This window comes from Myotis nattereri, assembly GCF_964212035.1.
Source record: "Myotis nattereri genome assembly, chromosome: 1".
In the NCBI taxonomy this organism is placed as follows: Eukaryota; Metazoa; Chordata; class Mammalia; order Chiroptera; family Vespertilionidae; genus Myotis; species Myotis nattereri.
The window spans coordinates 205,234,233-205,254,008 of NC_138075.1; the positions used below are offsets into that span (position 1 = coordinate 205,234,233).

Consider the following 19,776-nt stretch of genomic DNA (forward strand, 5'->3'; position numbering starts at 1 on the left):
TTGCAACATTTATTCCCTGGTTCAACAATGAAGAAAAGGACCTCCGAGAAACAAACAGTACAGTGAGAGGGGAATCTGGGGGCAGCGCTGGGGAAAGTGGCAGAACACAGCCATGTAAAAGAGCTTGGCTTGGTTTTCTCTAGCCAGTGCTGGAGGGTGACCATCATTTGGTTGTTTCAGATCATTTCCACTGGCATTTGCCTGGTCTCTCCTGGTTATGTGCCTCATCTCAAGGTGTTTGAGTCCTTCAGTGGACGGCAATTCCTTAGTGACTCCTGCAATTAGCTGGTAAATCTGAGTTGACCTCAAAAATGCATAATATGCATATGCAAATATGCATCATTGCCATCATCTGACTATGGAACCTTGGACCAAAAGCTATAGTAGAAAGCTTGATTCTCTCTTCCCTAAGTCAGAAAATCAACCTGCCCTCCCCTCTCCAAAAAAAAAACAAACAAAACATCAATGGAATACAAAGCTGATTTGAGTATTTTATTTATAAATGTACATTTACTATAAAAGCTGTTGCATTTTAGACAACTTTTTATTTGTTTTTTACTATTTCTTAGAGGCATTTTAGAATAAATATTTTAAATGAAGGTTAGTGTAACTGATACAGAACATTGGCCCACCCAGAACAGTAACATCTTTTGGACGGACTCACACATGAGGTGGATCATTTCAGTTCGTTAAGTCTTACACTGTGTATAGATAACTAGAATATGTATTGCATTAATACCACTACATAGAAAGAATGAGGAAATGGCATGAAAGTTTGCTAGTGAATGACAGTTACCCATTTTTTCTTAAGAAAGAGAAGGGACTGGCTTTTGGAGTATGAGAAAAAAAGTCAGATGTACTTCCTTGGGAACAATAAATCACTCACTTGCATCATCTTTTTTTTTAAGCAAACACATTTACATAGTAGCTCCACAGAGCAGAGCATTTTTTTTTTCCCTGGGATCTCAAAGATTATTTGAAAAGAAATAGATCATACTCATTATGCTGTCTTGGAAAAAACAAGATCTAGTCTGCCCGAGCTGCCATGTAACAGACTCCAAATGAAATATAAATCAAATATAAATAGAAACAGTTGGCAATTAGAATTTAGAAAATGTTGGAGATTATTCTGTGCTGGTGACTATTGTTCATTATGGGAAAGCACATCTCGCAGTCAGAGAATGGGCTTTATTTTTCTTGACTCGATTCTAGCTTCAATACATGTACAATGAGTCTCACTAAGAAATGTGTATAAATGGGTCTGTGACACAAGAAGAGAATGTGCAATATTCATACAATCCCTACATAACGGATGGAGTTCCACATGTAAAAAGTATCCTATAAAAATCGGTTGTGAATGATCGTATTGTACATGTTTTTGTGCATTGTTTCTGGTAAAGTACTCTGCTAATATCATGCAAAGTGTAAACATCACATTATCAAAATGTTTAATAAAACATGCAGGTGGTTAATCAAAATATTGAACTTAATCTGTACATTTTCAAAACTTTTTTCATGTTAATGTTTTCTGTTTTTCTTTTTTTAAATTTTATTTATTTTTCCCTGTAAAACAGCAAACACCTCCAGGAGAAGTCTTGGGAACTTGGTAGTGACTTCATCTCTCTTCAATGTACTGCATCCATAATTCATACTGTGTGCAACAGCTTTGCATTTTCTAAGGCACAATTTTTAATGAAGTGATGTGTGAATTTCAATCCAACTGCAGCTCATCCAAATGACAAAATGGTCAAAATACCTCCAGTGGCTGAGGGAATTTCTGCACTTATATGGAACTCACATGCAGAGAACCATCTAGCATGTAAATAAATAATTGCTAGCCATACTCCATAAGACAGAAAAAAATTATTGCTTACGTAACAGAAGAACATCTACTTGGTCTCCTTTAATGACTACATGAATCTATTAGGCAGACATACACAGTCTACATTCACAAAAGGTCCTCTTCACTTATTTGCCATCGTTTCAAGGCAGAATAAATAGTCTCCCTTTCCCCAGTCTTAAAGAAAACAGCCTGGAGATTTAAAACGTGATGCTTTTTAGTCACTCGATTCCTCTCTTGGCCCGCTGAAACACCACACAGGGCTTAAAAAGTAAGCAGCTCTCCACAAGAGTTCCTCTCTGAAGGTCTCCATGAGCAAGGTTCAGAATTCTTGAGAGGAGAGAGCCGGTGATGTAGGAGAATGAGGAAGAGCAGATGTCCATTAGGGTGGGCAGCGCACATGGAACCTGCAGGTTCTTGCTGATGACACACCACTGGCTTATCCCATCACGGGCCATTTGGATTCTATTAGGATGAACTTAATGCTGTTCTTCAGACACCTGTGCCCTCAAGGAGACCTTGCAGGCAAGGGTGAGCAGTGGTTTCACTGAATGAAGGAACGATCTCGATGAGGGTTTCCGGATGCCTTATGGCGAGTCTTTTATTGAATGTAGAGTCTGAAGAGGAGCAAGCAACAAAGCCCTGGTGGCTGCCATGGGCCCACCACTCTTTTGAAGATCAAACTTCCTCACATATTTTGGAAAGGACTTGGGAAATGATGACCAAAATGTTTTCCTCTGGGTTCCCCTACCCTTGGGCAATGTCCAGATAGAGCAAGGGTTCTCTTTATTTGATGGCCCAGGCTCTATCAATGACATAACCTTCAAAGCACACTAAACCTAATACTAACGGTGCAATAATTTATTGGTATGACTTCTGCCTCAAAAGGTAAGTAACACAAATGTTTCAGGATTACAGTATATGTTATCAGACTAGTGTCATTGCATTAAAAACAAGTTATAGCTCAGAGCTATATGATGTGGTTTTTAGTATCTGAAATGCATTACTTGTAAGCTCCTGTCTTAAAAGACCCCGTGTCTCAAATTGGCATGTCTTGCACGTTCTGCAGCTCAATTTTGTAAACACAAAGTATTTAATTCCTAGAAATACTAAAACAAAACAGGTGTATTGAATCATCTATCTCATCAACTCCCCAAAGAAGAGAATAACACATTTTAAACCGTAAGCCTGTTTGACCATGCTAAGACCTTCTTTTGAACTAGTCAGAATCATTATAGTTCAATATTCTTTTGTATATATTGTGCAAATGCAAAATAAAAGAAACAACAAACAGGAAAAACACAAACACTGTGCTGTGAAAGAACAGATACCACCTTTTAGAATAGCCTTTCAGAAATTAGATGAATGCTGAGAAGCCCCTGAACATGGGATTCTGTTAAACAATTGCCAGGGGAGACTCTCAAGAGAGGTGGTGAGTGATCTGGGGTCTTGAAAACCATGTCACAATGTTGTGGGTTGGCCAGCACCTGTGATAAAGAAATCAGAGCAACATTTGGTTAATCAATGCTTCTTGCTTCAGATGTTTAAAGGTGTCCCAGATTAGCTATGGCCGCTGCCGAAGCCTCTTCCCTCTAGGGAAGAAAACTAGTCCCCCCTCCCGCTCACTGTGGTCCCAGGAGGAGCAGTATTGGTATTACCCGGAGCTGGACTTCTGAGCCCCATCCCAGAACTTCACAAGAGCCTAAGTGATCCACATGCCCTGTAAAATTTGGTTGAAATCCTCTGGATTTCACCCTACGCCATATGATCTCCATCAAGCTTTCTACCTTGCCTTCTTGGCAAATAAGCAAGAAAATGTTCTCCCTTCTCTCAGTTTCTTGAGGTTTTGGTTTCTCTAAGAATAAAGACATTGCCACGGGAGGCATTTGGCATATGATCTAGAAACCGGATTGCTGGAGTCGCAATGAGAAACACAGAACACCCAGTAAAATCTGAACGTCAGAGAAACAACCAATACAATATTTAGCCTAAGTGTCTATCCGATATGATATTTGGGATATAGTAGTGCTAAATCCTGAACACTCAATATTTGAAACATACGCCTACAAAAGGAATTCATTATTTATCTGAAATTCAGACTTAACAGGGCAAAAAAATATTTAACTGGGCATCGTGTCTTTTTATTTGTTTATTTATTTAAATCTGGCAACCCTATCTCGGAAGGATAGTTTGAGTCTTCTATTTCCTGCGGAAAGCTGCACAAACTTTCTCCTTCGCTTTAGGCTCTACAGTTGTGACGAGGCAACAGCAACATTGGAAATGACCCTGGGGATTTTGCATTAAACACATTTCGTGCGAGTGAATGACGGAACAGACACAAAGACTCAGTCACCCAACACCCAGGCGCAAATGGCACAAGTGAAACATGTGCCGGCTCCGTCCCTGACAGGTAATTTGTTTTGCGCGTCCATTGCCATTTACATACGGACTTAAAAACTGTTTACATTGCTTTTAGGAATTGCATTTTAATATGCCGTTATGCTATTTTTCCTCTCCAAGAGAAAAATTTCATTTCCATGTGACTAGTTACTTGAAGCAAATAGGATTATATATTCAGGTTTTATTATTCCATACAATGAAATTATTTTGTTTCACTTAGCATGCCTATGATGTAAACTACCCCTCGTATCTATCCATCTCCCCTCTTCTCAACTCAGATCAAAATCAAATAAAGAAAAAAGAAAAATGATTTTTAGCTATTTCTTTCCATTCCGACTCTTTTATTGCATCTGGGATATAGTCAACCAATTCAAGTGTATTTATATTTCTCTAGCTCATCATTATCCCCTCCACCTATTCACTCCTAACATATATGTTTTTCTTATGACACCAAGAAGAAAAATAAGCAGTATTTTCAGATGTGCTGGTCATTCTCCCTGTGATGTGCGGACTTAAAGTTTAGCCTAAAATGACATTAACATTTATCTGGAAAACTAAACATGAGAGTAGAGTTAGGAAAATTTGGAAAAAATAATTAGAGTAGTTAAGGTGGCCATTATGACTCAGTTTTAAAACATATTATGAAGCTATAATAATTAAAATTGTTTGACATGAGATAATAAATAGATTAATAAAACATATAATATCCAGAAATAGACCTAAATATATATGTGAACTTAGTTTATGAGAAAGCTGGCATTTCAAATTAGTGAGGAAAAAAGGGATTACACATTAAGTTATATTCACACAATTGGCTAAGGGGGGTGGGGGTGGGGGAAACTGGATATTCATCTCATTTCTAAGCCCAAAATACAATACTGATGTCACAAATCTACACGTGAAAAAGAAAACAAAAACAATCCTAGGAGAAATCTCGGCTAAATTTATGACATTGGAGTAGTGAGAGTTTTTCTAAGTAGGATACAAAACACAGAATCCAAAAAAAGAAATAAAAAAAAGGTATGTTAAGTTACCTAAGTAAAAATCCTTCCTATGAAAAAAAAATCATAAAGTAGAAAGGTGAACGATAAGTGCAACAAGCAGCAAATATAAAATAAAAGGGAAATGTCTTGAATTTATAAAAGCTCATATAAGTCAAGTGCCAGTAGGACAATGGGCAAAGGATAAAGAAGTCCTTTTTTTTTTTTTTAATAGAAAAAGAAATCTAAATGGTGAATAAACGTATGAAAAGGTGGTCAAACTTACTTATAATTAAAGACATACAGATCAAAGCACCTAGCAGAGTGGAAATTTAAAAGTTTGATGACATTCAGAGCTGACAGGCATGGAGAGAAGGGGCTCTTAGGCACTTCGCAGGGAGAGAGCGCTTTTCTGGAAGATAGTTGGGAACTTGTCTGACAATGAGAAAGCACATGCCTTTCAGTCAGCAGTCCCGCTGCTCACAATCTACCCTGAGGAAATACGTTCAAATGTTCATCAGGGCATATGTGCAGGACGTTCATGGGAGCATTTTAAAAATAATATTAGAAAACTGGAAACGACTGAAATGCCCATTCATGGAGATTTAGTTTTAAATGATGATAAATCCATACAATGGGATTGTATGCAGCTATTAAAAACCCACTGAAAAGAATGAGGGGGGAAAGACATGTTATATGAAAAAATTGTCAAGATATATCATTAAGTTAAAAACAACAGCAAGGAAAACTACATGCAGAACACTGATTATGTAATTACCTTTGTGAAATAGAAACCAACACATATGCATCTGTGTGTGTCTGTGTGTACACCTATACAAACATATGTTCTGCCCCTCTCCCCAAGCGATTATTAGAAAGTGATCACAGTGGTTAACTTTGGATTTTTTAAAATTTATTTTTAATTTGGTATCTTTCTGGACATTCAATTTTCTAACCTTATACCATTTATAACTTTTACTTATTTATTTTTGAATGTCTAGGGAGATAGTAAGACTTTTTATTTCTTCTTAGTATCTTAGAATTCTAAAAAAAAAATCATAGTAAAATATTGTATTAAAATAACCAAAGGAAAAAAATCCTATCTTTAGTCTACCTCCAAATCATTTTCTTATTTTTCATCTTCTGAGACTGTTACTGAAACTCCACAGTTCTTGTCTTTAGATTTGGAATTAAAAACAGTCAATGCCCCTTATTGTTGTATACATAGGGAAAAAATTCCTGGCCTAGATCCAAAAAGCTAATTTCCAAAAGCAATGACAATGAATCATCCAACTTCTCAATTAAAATAAAAATCTGGATGAAAACAGGTTACTGTCACCCAGAGGTGGGTTCATGTTTGCTTTCTGCTGGCATCCTTCAAGCACTTTAAATGATGGAAGTTCAGATTTATGGCGCTTTCCAAATCTGGCCCGACAGTCCTGCAACCTAACAGTGCCCTCTTCTGGTCCCATGGTTCACACTCAGCTGGCTGAGAAAAAGTATAATTTATAGATGACAGAAAAAATCACCTTGAAAATGGGAATAAAGGGTTTAGTTTTCATTTCTAATGTATAAAGACAAAAAAATTCAGTTAAAAATATATTATATATTATACATGTGTATAGGTATTTTTGTATGCATGGAATGCATATATATATATATATATATATATATATATAAAATACTATTTATTTCAGATTAAATATATATATAATAGTATTTATACCAGATTTTATATGTTTGATATGTAGTATCAATATTAATGTTATATGTTTATACCATGTGTATATATATTATAATGGTATAAATATATATTTATAGCATATGTTTATATATGCTCTATATACATGGTATAAACATATATAATATATAACATAGATGTTACATGTGTAAATGATATATAATATCTGGTATAAATATATAAGATATAAATGTATATAATATAAAAATATAATATGTAATATAAATAGTCTAGTTTGATGGTACCAGCTCATCTCTAAGTTGGAATTGTTCTGAAGTCAAATGTTTATGATAGATCAAAATCACCTGGATTTGATTAAATTTTTATTTCACATAATTTTATTAAAAATGTATAAATTTCTCAGATTATACTAAACCTATAGGTATAAAAGAATTTAATTTCAATTTTTACTCTTGAAGTATTTAGTCTTGTAGATTTAGAGATCCTAAATTAGCTATTAAAAAAAGCTATAAAAATGTCATTTCCTTGGAGAAATAACAAAACATTCTTGTATTTCAATCACCATCTCTTCATTCCCCCACCCTTTTTTTTTAAAGAAAGAGTTTCTGAACAATGAATTTTCATAGAAGAGCCACTGGTTGTCTAGGCCATGCACCAGAAGGGCTATATTTATGATGGAGAGAGAGGCTGGATTCAGAGGGTTAGCCACTGGCTATTTTCAGATTTTCTAAACAGCAGCTGGGCAATAGCACCCCCTGGTGCCCCACAAACTGACATGAACCTTCTATGGTAGGAAACCCAGATACAAGGTCCGAGGGCAGGCTGCTCAAGGGAGCTTCAAGACAGCACATACTTGTTCAGCTCTGATTATGTGCTCAGGTATCTTGGACGAGGGCAGAGACTCACAAAGAGCAGAACCCGTCATTTGGCCTCTTGGGACTTTAAATTTAGTTGGGACCAACAACATATGGTGTCATGAAACTCTTGAATGTAGGACATGAAGCTACTGAGGAGCTGGTGCTTGATTTGATGAACACTGGAGAGCCATTCTTCACACTTCAACCCCTCCCCACAATGGTGCTGGTCTTCTAAAGATATGCCTCGGCAAGCAAATAGTGCTTTACAGACCTTCTATCTGCCTTCTATCTCACCCAAGTCTCTGTGGTGAGCTCAGGCAATGCCTCAAACTTGGCCCACAGTTTTTATCTGCTGGTTTTAATGCACTTCATGATGAAAAGAATTTGGCCACACCCAAGCAGTAACTTCTAATAAAAAACAAGTGGTAATTAAGAGGTTACTTCATTATTGCTTCCTTTACCTAGATGTTAAATAAATCTTTCCCTCAGGGTAGGAGTGTTAACTGATAGGCAGAAATAATTGAATTCCTCAAATGGGCCCGAGAAAGGCATACTATTGCACTCACTTATCTCAAGGTGTTTCACTCCAGTACTTACTTCTGGATCTCATGTAGCAATCATTACAGTTTAGAAGACCATTTCGAATCCTCACATCCGTCCCACTCATTGCATCTCCAAGCTGTCCTTTGCAAATTCCACACTACCGGGGAGAAAGAACAGAAGTTATAAGATGCATAAGGAATCTCTTTATGATGCTTAGTTATTCTTGGGTTTTTTTTCTCATTTATTGCTTAAAGTATTACAAAGGGTATTACATATGTGTCCATTTTATCGCCCCGCCCTAGACAGTCCCCTAGCCTCCCCTATCCCCCAGTGTCTTATGTCCATTGGTTATGCTTATATGCATGCATACAAGTCCTTTAGTTGATCTCTTACCCCCCTACCTCCTGCCCCCCAACCCTCCCTGGCCTTCCCGCTGCAGTTTGACAATCTGTCTGAGGCAGCTCTGCCTCTGTATCTATTATTGTTCAAAAGTTTATAATGGTCTCTATTATCCATGAATGAGTGAGATCATGTGGTATTTTTCCTTCATTGACTGGCTTATTTCACTTAGCATAATGCTCTCCAGTTCCAAATGATGCTTAGTTATTCTTTACATGAATAGCGTAATAATCACTTCTACAACCTCCACATTTGTTGAGCATCTGTGATGTGTTAGATGCTGCACTAAGAACTGACTGACAGCAACAGTATACTTTCAGCATTTTATGGTAACTCCTTGCATTTTCCAGAGAAGGACGATGGTTCAGAGAAGTTAGCTGATTTGTCCAAGGTTGTAAACCCGGTAAGTGGTGTTGGGTTAATCCCCAAGCCTATGTTGTTAACCTCGATCACATGCCTTTTCTCAATCAAGATTGAAGAACCATTTTATTATTTTTTTAATTAAATTTATTGGGGTGACATTGGTTAATAAATTTATATAGGTTTCAAGTGTAAAATTCTAAAAGACATCCTCTTTATATTGCATTGTGTGTTTACCACCCAAAGTCAAATCTTCCGCCACCATATATTTGACCTATGAACCATTTTAAACAGATTAAATTCTAGTGGTTTTAAAGAAACACATGGGCAGCAGGTTATGAATGAAAACTTGTCTGTGAATAATTACTAAACGCTTCCCAGCAGAGTTGGTAAGTTCTGCCAGATCAGAATTCCTAGGAAATAGCTATTCACCTTATCTTTCCACATTAAAGGCAGTGACACCCAGAGTCACAAATCCACTGAGAATGGCACTCCTTTCAGCTAAGTCAGCTTGAGTGCAGACAGAAACTGTGGGATAGACTGTGCTGGGTGCACCAGAGGAGTGGCAGTAGGGGTTGGTTCTTTTTTTTTTTTAATTGTTTTATTGCTTAAAGTATTACAAAGAGTATTACATATGTCTCCTTGTTTTTTCTCCCCTTGACCTTCCCCTAGCCTCCCATACCCCCCAGTGTCTGTGTCCATTGGTTATGCTTATATGCATGCATACAAGTCCTTCGGTTGATCTCTTACCCCCCTCCCTCCCGCCCCCCAACCCTCCCCGGCCTTCCCGCTGTAGTTTGACAGTCTGTTCGATGTTGTTCTGCCTCTGTGTCTATTTTTGTTCATCAGTTTATAATGGTCTTAAAGTTGGGGTTGGTTCTGATGCCAGCCTCTCGCCAGGAGAGCAGGACTGAGCTCAGGAGTAGAGGGCTAGCCTCAGACTCATGTGTTAAGGTCACTGGGGACAGAGGGAGGCTTCATCCAAATTATGTTACAAGTTGCATCTACATTGCACAGGTATGTATCTTAAAGCATCAGGTCAGACCAGGAAGTGAAAGACGAGAGAGAATAATGGCCTTGACAGCTTAGAAAGGGAATCTCCTGCCTCTTGAGAATTTGCAAAGACTCTTTGCCACCTCTATTCTTTTGAGTTCTGGTAAAGTTTCAGAGAAAAAACTCTGGTGTTGGAACATATTATCTTGGCATTACCATGAGATTTTAAAATGTAAATGCCTTGAACCTCAAAATACTCCTAGACCATTTAAGACGTGCATTATCTTGGTTAATTTTCCAATGAGAATATTGATAAATTGAGTCTCATTAAGTCTCCATATTGTGTTTTGTCCAAGACAAGCTTTGCTTCCCAGTGAGAACTGGTGCTATTAAATTTTGGGACAACTTCACTTACTTTCCCTTAGCTTATCAGTAAAGTGGGAGTTATTTTAACCCCATGCAAGTGTACTTTATAGCTGAGGAATCTACCAACAAGACAGAACAAAATTCAAGAAGGACAAAGAAAGCACATCAGGATTATAAAGAGAAAGAAATGACTTTTAGAGGAAGAAAGTTTAGTTTCAAAAATTATATATTAATTTGAAAGATGTCTATGAGCAAAAAAAAAAAAAGAAAAAGAAAAAAAAGATGAAAAATACTGAAAGAGGCCAACTTATAAATTTTTTATTATAATAAATCAGTTATAACTGGTTAAATCACTTACTTAGCAGGAAATTTGGAATTAGAATCCAAGCCTCCTCATTTTCAGTATACATATTAATTCATTTATCTAACAATGTTTACAGACTCCATGTCTGCTAGGTGCAGAGGAAACAGTGGTGAGCCAGGCAGACATGGCTCCTGCTTTTATGGAGTTGATCGTTTGTTAAAGGACATGATAGCTAAACAATGCAACAGTGAGTGGTACGGACCATGAAAGGTTCGGTAAGGCCCTGTAACAAAGGCGAGAGGCTTAGTCTGGGGGAGCAGGGCAGCTTCTCGGAGGAAGTGCTCTTCAGTTTGGGATCACAGACACATTCAACTTTGCCACTAGCTCTAACCACACTGACCTGACAGAAAATCTTCAACATCAAGTCACCAGAGTTTGAGAAGCTGCAAAGATATCACCTTCCCAATAAATTCACATGCCCTAAAAGATGCAGAAGTACCACTGGCCTCCCAGGGTAGCATTCTCAGCTTCCTGCCAGAATAGATGCTCTTCAGCAACAAAACCTGTTTCACAAAGACACATTGCACAAACCTGTTTGGCTACTTCTAAGCTGACTCCCCAGAGGAACGCAAGATAGCTGAGAGCTTCCTCCGGAAGGCTGGACTCCACACACACTCTGTACACACAGAAGGGCGGGCCTCACGAGCAAAGGCCATCAAGGTTCCCAGGAGGTCTGTCTCAGCCCAGAGCGACGCCCAAGGACACCACGACATTGTACTTAGAGAGGAGCGTGATGAATACATACCCTGAAGCACTGGATGTGAAAATAGAGATTGAGGGTCTCAATGATCATCGCAGCTCCTTTCCCCAAAGGAAGCCCACAGGACGAGCACAGCTTCTTCCCACTTATAGACCTAGGTCAAAACCACGTACAATAATCAAACCTCCCATTGAGAAGAGTTGGTTACATACACAAACATGTAGCCTCATGCAAAAAAAAAATGAAAACATGGATTTAAAAAATGTTTATCTCATGAGTGAAATGATAATTACTAAACTGATAATGAGCAGCAATGAAGCATTAGATGTAATTGGCAAACAAGTGCTAGACTAAATACAATGGGCCTCCATTGTGGCAGAGAATCCGGCGTGCATATATACATGCATGTGTACGTGCGTGTTTTAGTTAATTGTTACAAGAAGTGTGTGTTGTTTATTCAACCACAATGATCAAATGCTTTGAAATGATTCCCTGTATTCATCACATGTTTATATAAGCCCTAAAAGATCATCAAATTTAGCTTTAGTAAGATTTCAATGTTGCTTTAAAATTTTCTATAATTGATTCGTTGGCCCACGAGGGCATTTCTTTTACCTATTATGCAAAGAAATCTTTTTTTGTATAAAAATAGAGAGGCAATTGTGATGCAGCCCCACAGGCCACAGGCCAATATGGGATCAGATCCCTGCTTTGTCCCGAGGTTCTGGGATCTGGTGCAAAGAGCTCCCTTTGGGTTTCTCTTTCAACTTCAACATGAGAGGGTTGGACTAGATGATCTCTACTGCTCTTTCCAGTGTAAGCTCTGTGACTATAACCTGGGCACTCGGGAGTTGTAAGCCCTTTGAAGGCATGGGCTGCCTGGACCCATCTCTGTACCCCCCAACCCCCAGCAGAGGGCCCGCCAGTGGACAAGAATCAAACCCAGCAGACCAACACCAGGCGAGGGGTAAGCTGGCTGTCTCCTGGGGCGGCTTGCCCACAGCTAAGATCAGATGGCACCGGTGCCTATCGTCTGGAAAGCGCTTGGAATTGCACAAGAAGTTTGAAAATGTGCAATACCATTCAGAAGCCAACAGGGTACAGAGGGACAGCAGAAACAGAAAGGAAGAAAACAGGGAAGAGGAAGAGTTGCCCTGAGCAAACCCTATTTATTAGGATTTCCCTCTACCCAGTAGTTAAATGAAATGTCTAAATCAAAGAAACCTTGGAGTAGACCTCAGTAATTGGTCTCTCCAGTGAATGGGAACTCGGCAGCTTTTAAGAACATCATGGGGCCCAATTAACGTCCGGCAGCCATCCTCAGAGAGCCTGAGTAGGGGAAGGAAGGATGCAGTTTCGCTGCTCGGCCCCGCCTGGTTCTCTGTAAGAGCCATCAGCCTAGAAGGACCGAGCCATCTTGGAGGGGAAGGCGCCGACTGAGGAGCCCGGCAACTGTCTGGTGGATTTTATTATTAGATTGCAATTTCCACAGAATATAATTAAAGGCCTGTGGCCACAGCCGCGCCATCGTCATGCACTTGGCTTTCTCTCTCCTCCTGCCTGTGTGTGTGTGTTGAAAGCGATTTGATGGGCAAACTTCTCAAAATCATTTGGCAAGCATTAATTCGGTTCGAATGATGCTTGGCAGGCTCTAGTCCAAACAAAGCCGCCTCCGAAAGGCTTGCTGACCTCTTGTACCGGTTTGGAGACTGGCCGGGAGGGGTGGGAGGACAGGGGGACAAGTGTCCCGCCTGGAAGAGCTCTCGAGGGCTTTTCCTGTAACACGGTAAAGGAGCCAACAATTATGACAAGGAAAGAGAAGCCCAACCCTATAAGAGAAGACATTTTAGGTACGGAAATAAAATACTTCCCTGATTACCAAAGAAACGACCACAGAGTATCCTAGAGGTAATTATTTCTAAAGAACAAAAATAGTAAATCCATCTGGCAAAGATTATACATGCAATGGCTGCATGATATCAGACCAGGCTGGCGCTGTGGAACAGAAAAGCCAGAATAATTTTTCAATAGTTAAAATTGCATGCTGAGTTAGATATAAAAATCAAAGATGCGGGGGAGAGAGGGGCAAGGTGAGTAGGGATTTAGGAAAAGGCGTGTGCAGAGAGCCCAGAAAGAAAAGGCAGAACTTCAAGGAGGTATTTCCCAGTGGGGTAGCTTCCACCCCCATCAATACATTCATTTTGAGGACATGTGATGAGGGGCGGTGTTCACAACATTTAATAACGGCTATGGCCCTAGCCGGCTTGGCTCAGTGGATGGAGCGTCAGCCTGCGGACCGATGGGTCCCGGGTTCGATTCCGGCCAAGGGCACATGCCTGGGTTGCGGGCTCGATCCCCAGTGGGGGGTGTGCAGGAGGCAGCCGATCAATGATTCTCTCTCATCATTGATGTTTCTACCTCTCTCTCTCCCCTCTCCCTTCCTCTCTGAAATCAATAAAGAAATATATTAAAAAAAAAAAATAACGGCTATGGCATTGGCATCTACAAAGCACAACGGTCCCCAGCCAGACGCTACCAGAACGGTTTCACAGGTGTGGGTGGTTGCACACCCTGCCTGCTATTAGCTGTCAGCTCTGGGCTCTTGCTTATAAAAGTTCATTTCATTTGTACAGAAAGGGGCGGAACACAGAAAAAAAATGATAAGAGAAATTCAACACAGGAGTGAACAGAGCACGAGTCCACCTGTCTTCTAACTGGTTTCGGAATAACTTCCCGAGCCCCCTGCCCACACACACCTCCTCCTCCAAAATATCATGGTTTGCCCTGGTCGGTGTGGCTCAGTGGCTAGAGCGTCGGCTTGTGGACTGAAGGGTCCCGGGTTCAATTCCCGGTTAGGGCATATGTCCGGCTTGTGGGCTCAATCCCCAGTGCGGGGCGTGCAGGAGGCAGCCGATCGATGATTCTCTCTCATCACGGATGTTTTTCTCTCTGTCTCCCTCTCCCTTCCTCTCTGAAATCAATAAAAATATATTTTAAAAAACAAAAACAAAAAACCAAGAAAACAAAATGTCATGTTTTCAGGTAATACTCTAGAGCAGTGGTTCTCAACCTTCTGGCCCTTTAAATATAGTTCCTCATGTTGTGACCCAACCATAAAATTATTTTCATTGCTACTTCATAACTGTAATGTTGCTACTGTTATGAATCGTAATGTAAATCGTAATGTGAAAGGGTCATTCAACCGCCAAAGGGGTCACAACCCACAGGTTGAGAACCGCTGCCCTAGATGATAAGTACCAGGGCCTAAAAAATGGTTGGAAATCACTGCAATAATCAATAACAATCATGATTACTTCTGTGTGATTTCAGTTTCTATTTATTCCGAGTGTCATCTAGGCACACAGAAACAAAATTGGGTAGACATAAGAGAAAAGGGGGAAATGGTTCAAATACCATTTTTAACATGTAACAGAAAAATAAGGTAACAAGTTGAACTTATAAAACAAGTCATCCTCATCCTCATCACCATCCTCATTGTCTATCACCAGCTGTGCCACATAGTACTTATTATTCATCAGGCACAAAACTTCACAGGTAGGTAGTATTATTAGTGCCATTTTATACATGAAGAAACTGAAGCAGAGAAAGATTAATCAACTTGCTCAAAGCCCTACACAGGCAAGTGGCAGAGTCAAAATCTGAATCCAGGTGGTCTAGCTCCAGGTAGAGGACTTGCTAAAGTATAATGAATGTTGTATTTTAAAAGCTGATTACAAAGAACCTCTGGTTTACATATGATCTTACCATTGAACTGTGATATAATTTTGAATTCTTCTATCAGTTAACCATCAAGTACTTTGAATAAGTTATTTAATTTCCTTGAGCCTCTATTTCCTCCTCTGAAAAATGGGAATAATAACTCAATTGAAGTTACTGGGAGAGCTCAGTGAGTTAATTGATGAAAAGATGCGAAAAGCTATGTAAACCCTTCAACACAGTGCCTGTTATATTGAAATGTATCAAAAATATTAGAAACTATTGTAAAAAAGTAGAAATCTTACAAAATTAAAATATAGCCTAAGGCAGCTACCTAAAACGGAGAGAATGATAATGAATATTTGTCAATAGATTTTGAGACATTTTAACTCACTTAAAGAAATTGTTTATACAACATGCCTGCAAATTCTTCTCAATGTTTAGATCTGTGGGTTAAAAGCATTACTTTGCCTCTTTCAAATTGATAAACTCAGAGTGTATTACTTGTCTGGGAGACTGTCCTAAATTTCCATAAATATTTGTTAATGTGAATCAATGAGATTCAAGAGCAAGAAAGCACGAAAATGCTGCTAACACCTTGCTATCACACACTTTTTCATTTTCCCTTTCTTAAGTCAATACATTTAAAAAAAAAAAAAAGGAATTCCACATCTATCTTTGGTTACTCACTTCCGCCTTTCACTCGGTGACTCAATCTGATGGTTAATGCTGTTATCCAATGGGAGGGTTTTTGGCTTCACATCTTCTAAAGTGTTCACTGGCGGGTTTGATACCTGCTGATTCTGGGATGGACCTGAGGCCAATCAAGAACATAAGCTTAGTGCTCAGTAACATCACCTTTGCTTAGCAAGTCACCTTTCTTTAAAGTGCTAATGCCTGCTGAGGGCTCAAGGTGAGTCTGCGGAGTCTGGCACTTGGCGGTGGGAGTTTATTCACGGTGCTATAGAGCATAAGCTAGGAGAGAAGCCTGCAGCCAATAGAAATCATATCTGTCTGGATGACAAGCAGGGCTGTCGTACAATAATTTAAGCATCGGTTGGTCTTCTCCTTCCTTACCCTGAGCTAGCTGCGGGTTCACCCCACAGTGTGGGGCCCCAGCTTCTGTATCCAGCTGATCATTTTGATGGGTTCCTTTTGATACAGGGTTCTCAGAATCAGTCAGGGCCCCTTGAATAAGTCTGTTAAAATAAATAAGTATATTTCAGAACAGAGATAAAAGCAACTAAACTAAAATTATTGATCTTATCCTTTAGGGCAGGGGTCGGCAAACTGTGGCTCGTGAGCCACATGCGGCTCTTTGGCCCCTCGAGTGTGGCTCTTCCACAAAATACCACGTGCGGGTGCGCACGTACAGTGCGATTGAAACTTCGTGGCCCATGCGCAGAAGTCAGTATTTTGTGGAAGAGCCACAGTCAAGGGGCCAAAGAGCCGCATGTGGCTCGCGAGCCGCAGTTTGCCGACCACTGCTTTAGGGTATGGAAGTACCAATTTCAATATGAAAAAAACAAACAAATGAGGGCTAACTAATGCTTATTTGTTCTTTTTATTTTAAACTAGGTTTAAATGCGCTGAACTGCTACTCGTTTTTATTATCCATCAATTTAACAAGCTTGAGAAACCATCATTTCTGATGTCTTTCCCACCTCCCTGCCCACAAAGCAATTTATTCTAATAATTTCAAGAAAAGCCAGACTTAACTGCTGGACTCCCCCAGATTTTTATGAGAGGACTTACTGGAGAAATCATTTGGACCACGTGGGACTTTGGCAGCCCATGGTTATCTACATAGCCTTTTTATAGCGTCTGTGTATAAAGAAAGGAGAGGTTGAAGAGATTTTAAAGGGTCTCTGGCAACAATAGAGGCTGTTTAGAGAACTATAAAAAACTCACAAAAAATGCTTATCAGTGGTGCTCAAAAATTCCTGATGGGTGGCTTTCATTTCATAAAACTGGAAAGTCCCCTTAAACAGTGTTAACTGGAAGCAGATGTGCTATCCCAAGGTCTCTGCAGACTCTGGACGTGGGCCCCGAGCCCCTGTACCAGTGATGGCGAGCCTTTTGAGGTCGGCATGTCAGCATTTTGAAAAACCCTAACTTAACTCTGGTGCCGTGTCACATATAGAAATTTTTTGATATTTGCAACCATAGTAAAATAAAGACTTATATTTTTGATATTTATTTTATATATTTAAATGCCATTTAACAAAGAAAAATCAACCAAAAAAATGAGTTCGCGTGTCACTGCCCTATACCCTACACCTCACCCAGTCTTCTAGCTGACGGGCATAGGAGGATTCTCAGAGCAAATCCCACCAGAAGAGCTCAGCTCTCAGCCAACCCCAAATTCACCAGTCTTTGAAAAGAACCCTTAGATAGCCGTTCCTGTCTTCAGGCCCCTCTGAGGATGGTGTGTGTGTGTACGTGCAACCTGGCCCAGCATGCACACTTATCAATATCTGTCTAGTATCTCAGAGCTGCAGAGGCAAACATCTGTCTCATAAAGAAGTTGCTCATGGCAGAGCTTCCTGGGTTTCTGTGGGTCCCTTCTAGGTTAGGTGTGGGGTGGAAGCAACAAACTTACCATTGCCCAAAGCTACAATCCGATTCTGCTCCCATGGAATAGACTAGAACCCATGAGTGTGTGTGGGGGAAGGGGTTTACCCACACCCAATCAATTTGTTGGTTGTTCTTTATATTATCACACAGAGTAAACGTGGCTTCTCACAGCTCAGGGGATACTAACAGCAGGGTTCAAGTCCACAGTGAAACCACAGTTGGGGGGACCCCAGCACATGTCTTCAACCTCTGTCTCTCCAGACACATTAGTCATTTCAGGTGAGCAATGTTTAGGTTTAGGGCTTTGAATGGACCACATGCCCCTTCTCTGATCTACACTGTCTCCTCTCATTTGAAAAAGGCTTCACCTATTTAAAAATCAGGCTATTTATATTCAATTGCATAAGGACACTGACTTCAGAGTCATTAGAATGTGTTCAAGCAATATGTAATGTATTACTGGAATGATCATTTCAAAGGCGAATATGATTTGCATCAGCAATGAGCACTCTTCCTGGGAGAGAACAGGCAGAGCCCGGTTTTGCGCATTCAGACCGACAGCCTGAACCATGGGGCATACCTGCCCTTCTCCTCCAGGGGACCACTTTCTCTAGTCTCAGGCAACAAGCCATTGTTGCCCCCCTGGAATGCTTTCTTCTGTCTTGTCTCTTGTTCTTCTTCATGACAGTTTTCCAGATCCATCTTATTCTAATAGGGAAAACAAGGATAATCTTAAATATAAATTAAACCCACTGGACAACACTCATCTCTGGCTATGAAATAGCTGAAGCTTCCCCCCGCCCCCCCCCCCCCCAATCACATTGCCTGCAAGTTAAGGGACAGTTGTTCAAATTAATTGAATAGTAACTGAGCTATAACGATTTAAAATAAACGTGCAATCTGGATCTTTTTCAGAAGTTAATATAGAGGGGAGTAGTTTAGAACTGCTAATTTCAGGACAAATGGCTTTCTAGTGCCCACCATTATTTTCTTTAATGCAGATTATGGACTATCCAGGGTTTGGTATGACTTCTGTCCACGACCTCCATGACCTTGTTTGGGGGATGTGGAGGTAGACCAGCTATTCGGGGCTCTCTCCAGCCCTTGAAGACACATGTAAATTTCATGTGGAATTTTAAGAGTGGGTTAGAGGCAACTTTGATGGAGGCTGGTGGAGAGCCTGCTGTTGCCATCCTGCTGCTGCCACCGGTGCAAAGGGACGTGTGCTATGGCAGAGAGGAATGCATGCCTATTGAACGAACGAATGATGGGCAGAAAGAAGTTTTCCCAGCACATGGCCCATGAATTAGGACCTAACCAGCCAGTGCAGAGAGACCTTGGTAGCCAGCCTGTGGGGCAGATCTGGCCTCAGCAATGACTATACTGCCCCTTGGGCAATGGCTCTAGGATTTGGCCATGGAATGACAACACCGTGGTGTATGATGGCCATGTAGTAGCTGACACGAACCTAGGGAAATAGCCAGTCCTGGATTTAAACTCATGGAAAACTTGGCTGTTTGGTTTTGTACTTCTTTTAGGTTTATTTCACAAACTGCTTTTAATTTATAGTCTCACCACTGTTCCACTGCCTTCAGTCAGAGAGGAGGATGTCGACAGCTGGTCTGCGGAACTTGAAGAAATAGTAAATGGAACCACAGTGTCTTCAATTATTTTGCGCTCCTAAGAGGAAGAACGGGAAGTAATGAAAGGGGGGAAAAATCAAGTATCATATTTGTCAAGAGAAAAATTTCATTAAGGAACTTTAGAAAAAAGACATCAGAATTATATGCAAACAAGCAGGGCATTAAAAAAAGGTCTTATTTTCTAAAAGCACATAAATCAGATAATACTCTCTATGGGCAATGATTTAGAAATTAGCATTTGATTTAATAGAAAAACAGTCTTCACAAATTAATTAGTTAGTGAGATGCAAGAAGCCTTATTAGAAATGCTGTAGGGATTGGATTATGTACAAAAA

General features: G+C 40.0%; 1 protein-coding gene across 10 annotated transcripts in view; it reads right to left on the minus strand.

Moving 5' to 3' along the window:
* Positions 1-478: 478 nt before the first annotated feature.
* LIMCH1 (LIM and calponin homology domains 1) overlaps positions 479-19,776 on the minus strand; it is a 320,193-nt gene continuing 300,895 nt past the window's right edge. For 7 of the 10 annotated variants that reach the window (XM_081101116.1, XM_081101113.1, XM_081101115.1 and 4 more), the window contains 7 exons: positions 19,374-19,478; positions 18,379-18,506; positions 16,299-16,420; positions 15,912-16,035; positions 11,550-11,658; positions 8,377-8,479; positions 479-3,327 (listed from right to left, as the gene is read on the minus strand). In XM_081101116.1, the coding sequence (XP_080957242.1) occupies positions 3,302-3,327; positions 8,377-8,479; positions 11,550-11,658; positions 15,912-16,035; positions 16,299-16,420; positions 18,379-18,506; positions 19,374-19,478 (717 nt within the window). In that variant the 3' untranslated portion in view covers positions 479-3,301. Of the gene's footprint in view, positions 3,328-8,376; positions 8,480-11,549; positions 11,659-13,193; positions 13,281-15,911; positions 16,036-16,298; positions 16,421-18,378; positions 18,507-19,373; positions 19,479-19,776 lie in introns of all 10 variants that reach the window. The other 3 variants (XM_081101112.1, XM_081101110.1, XM_081101117.1) reach the window with 1 other exon arrangement.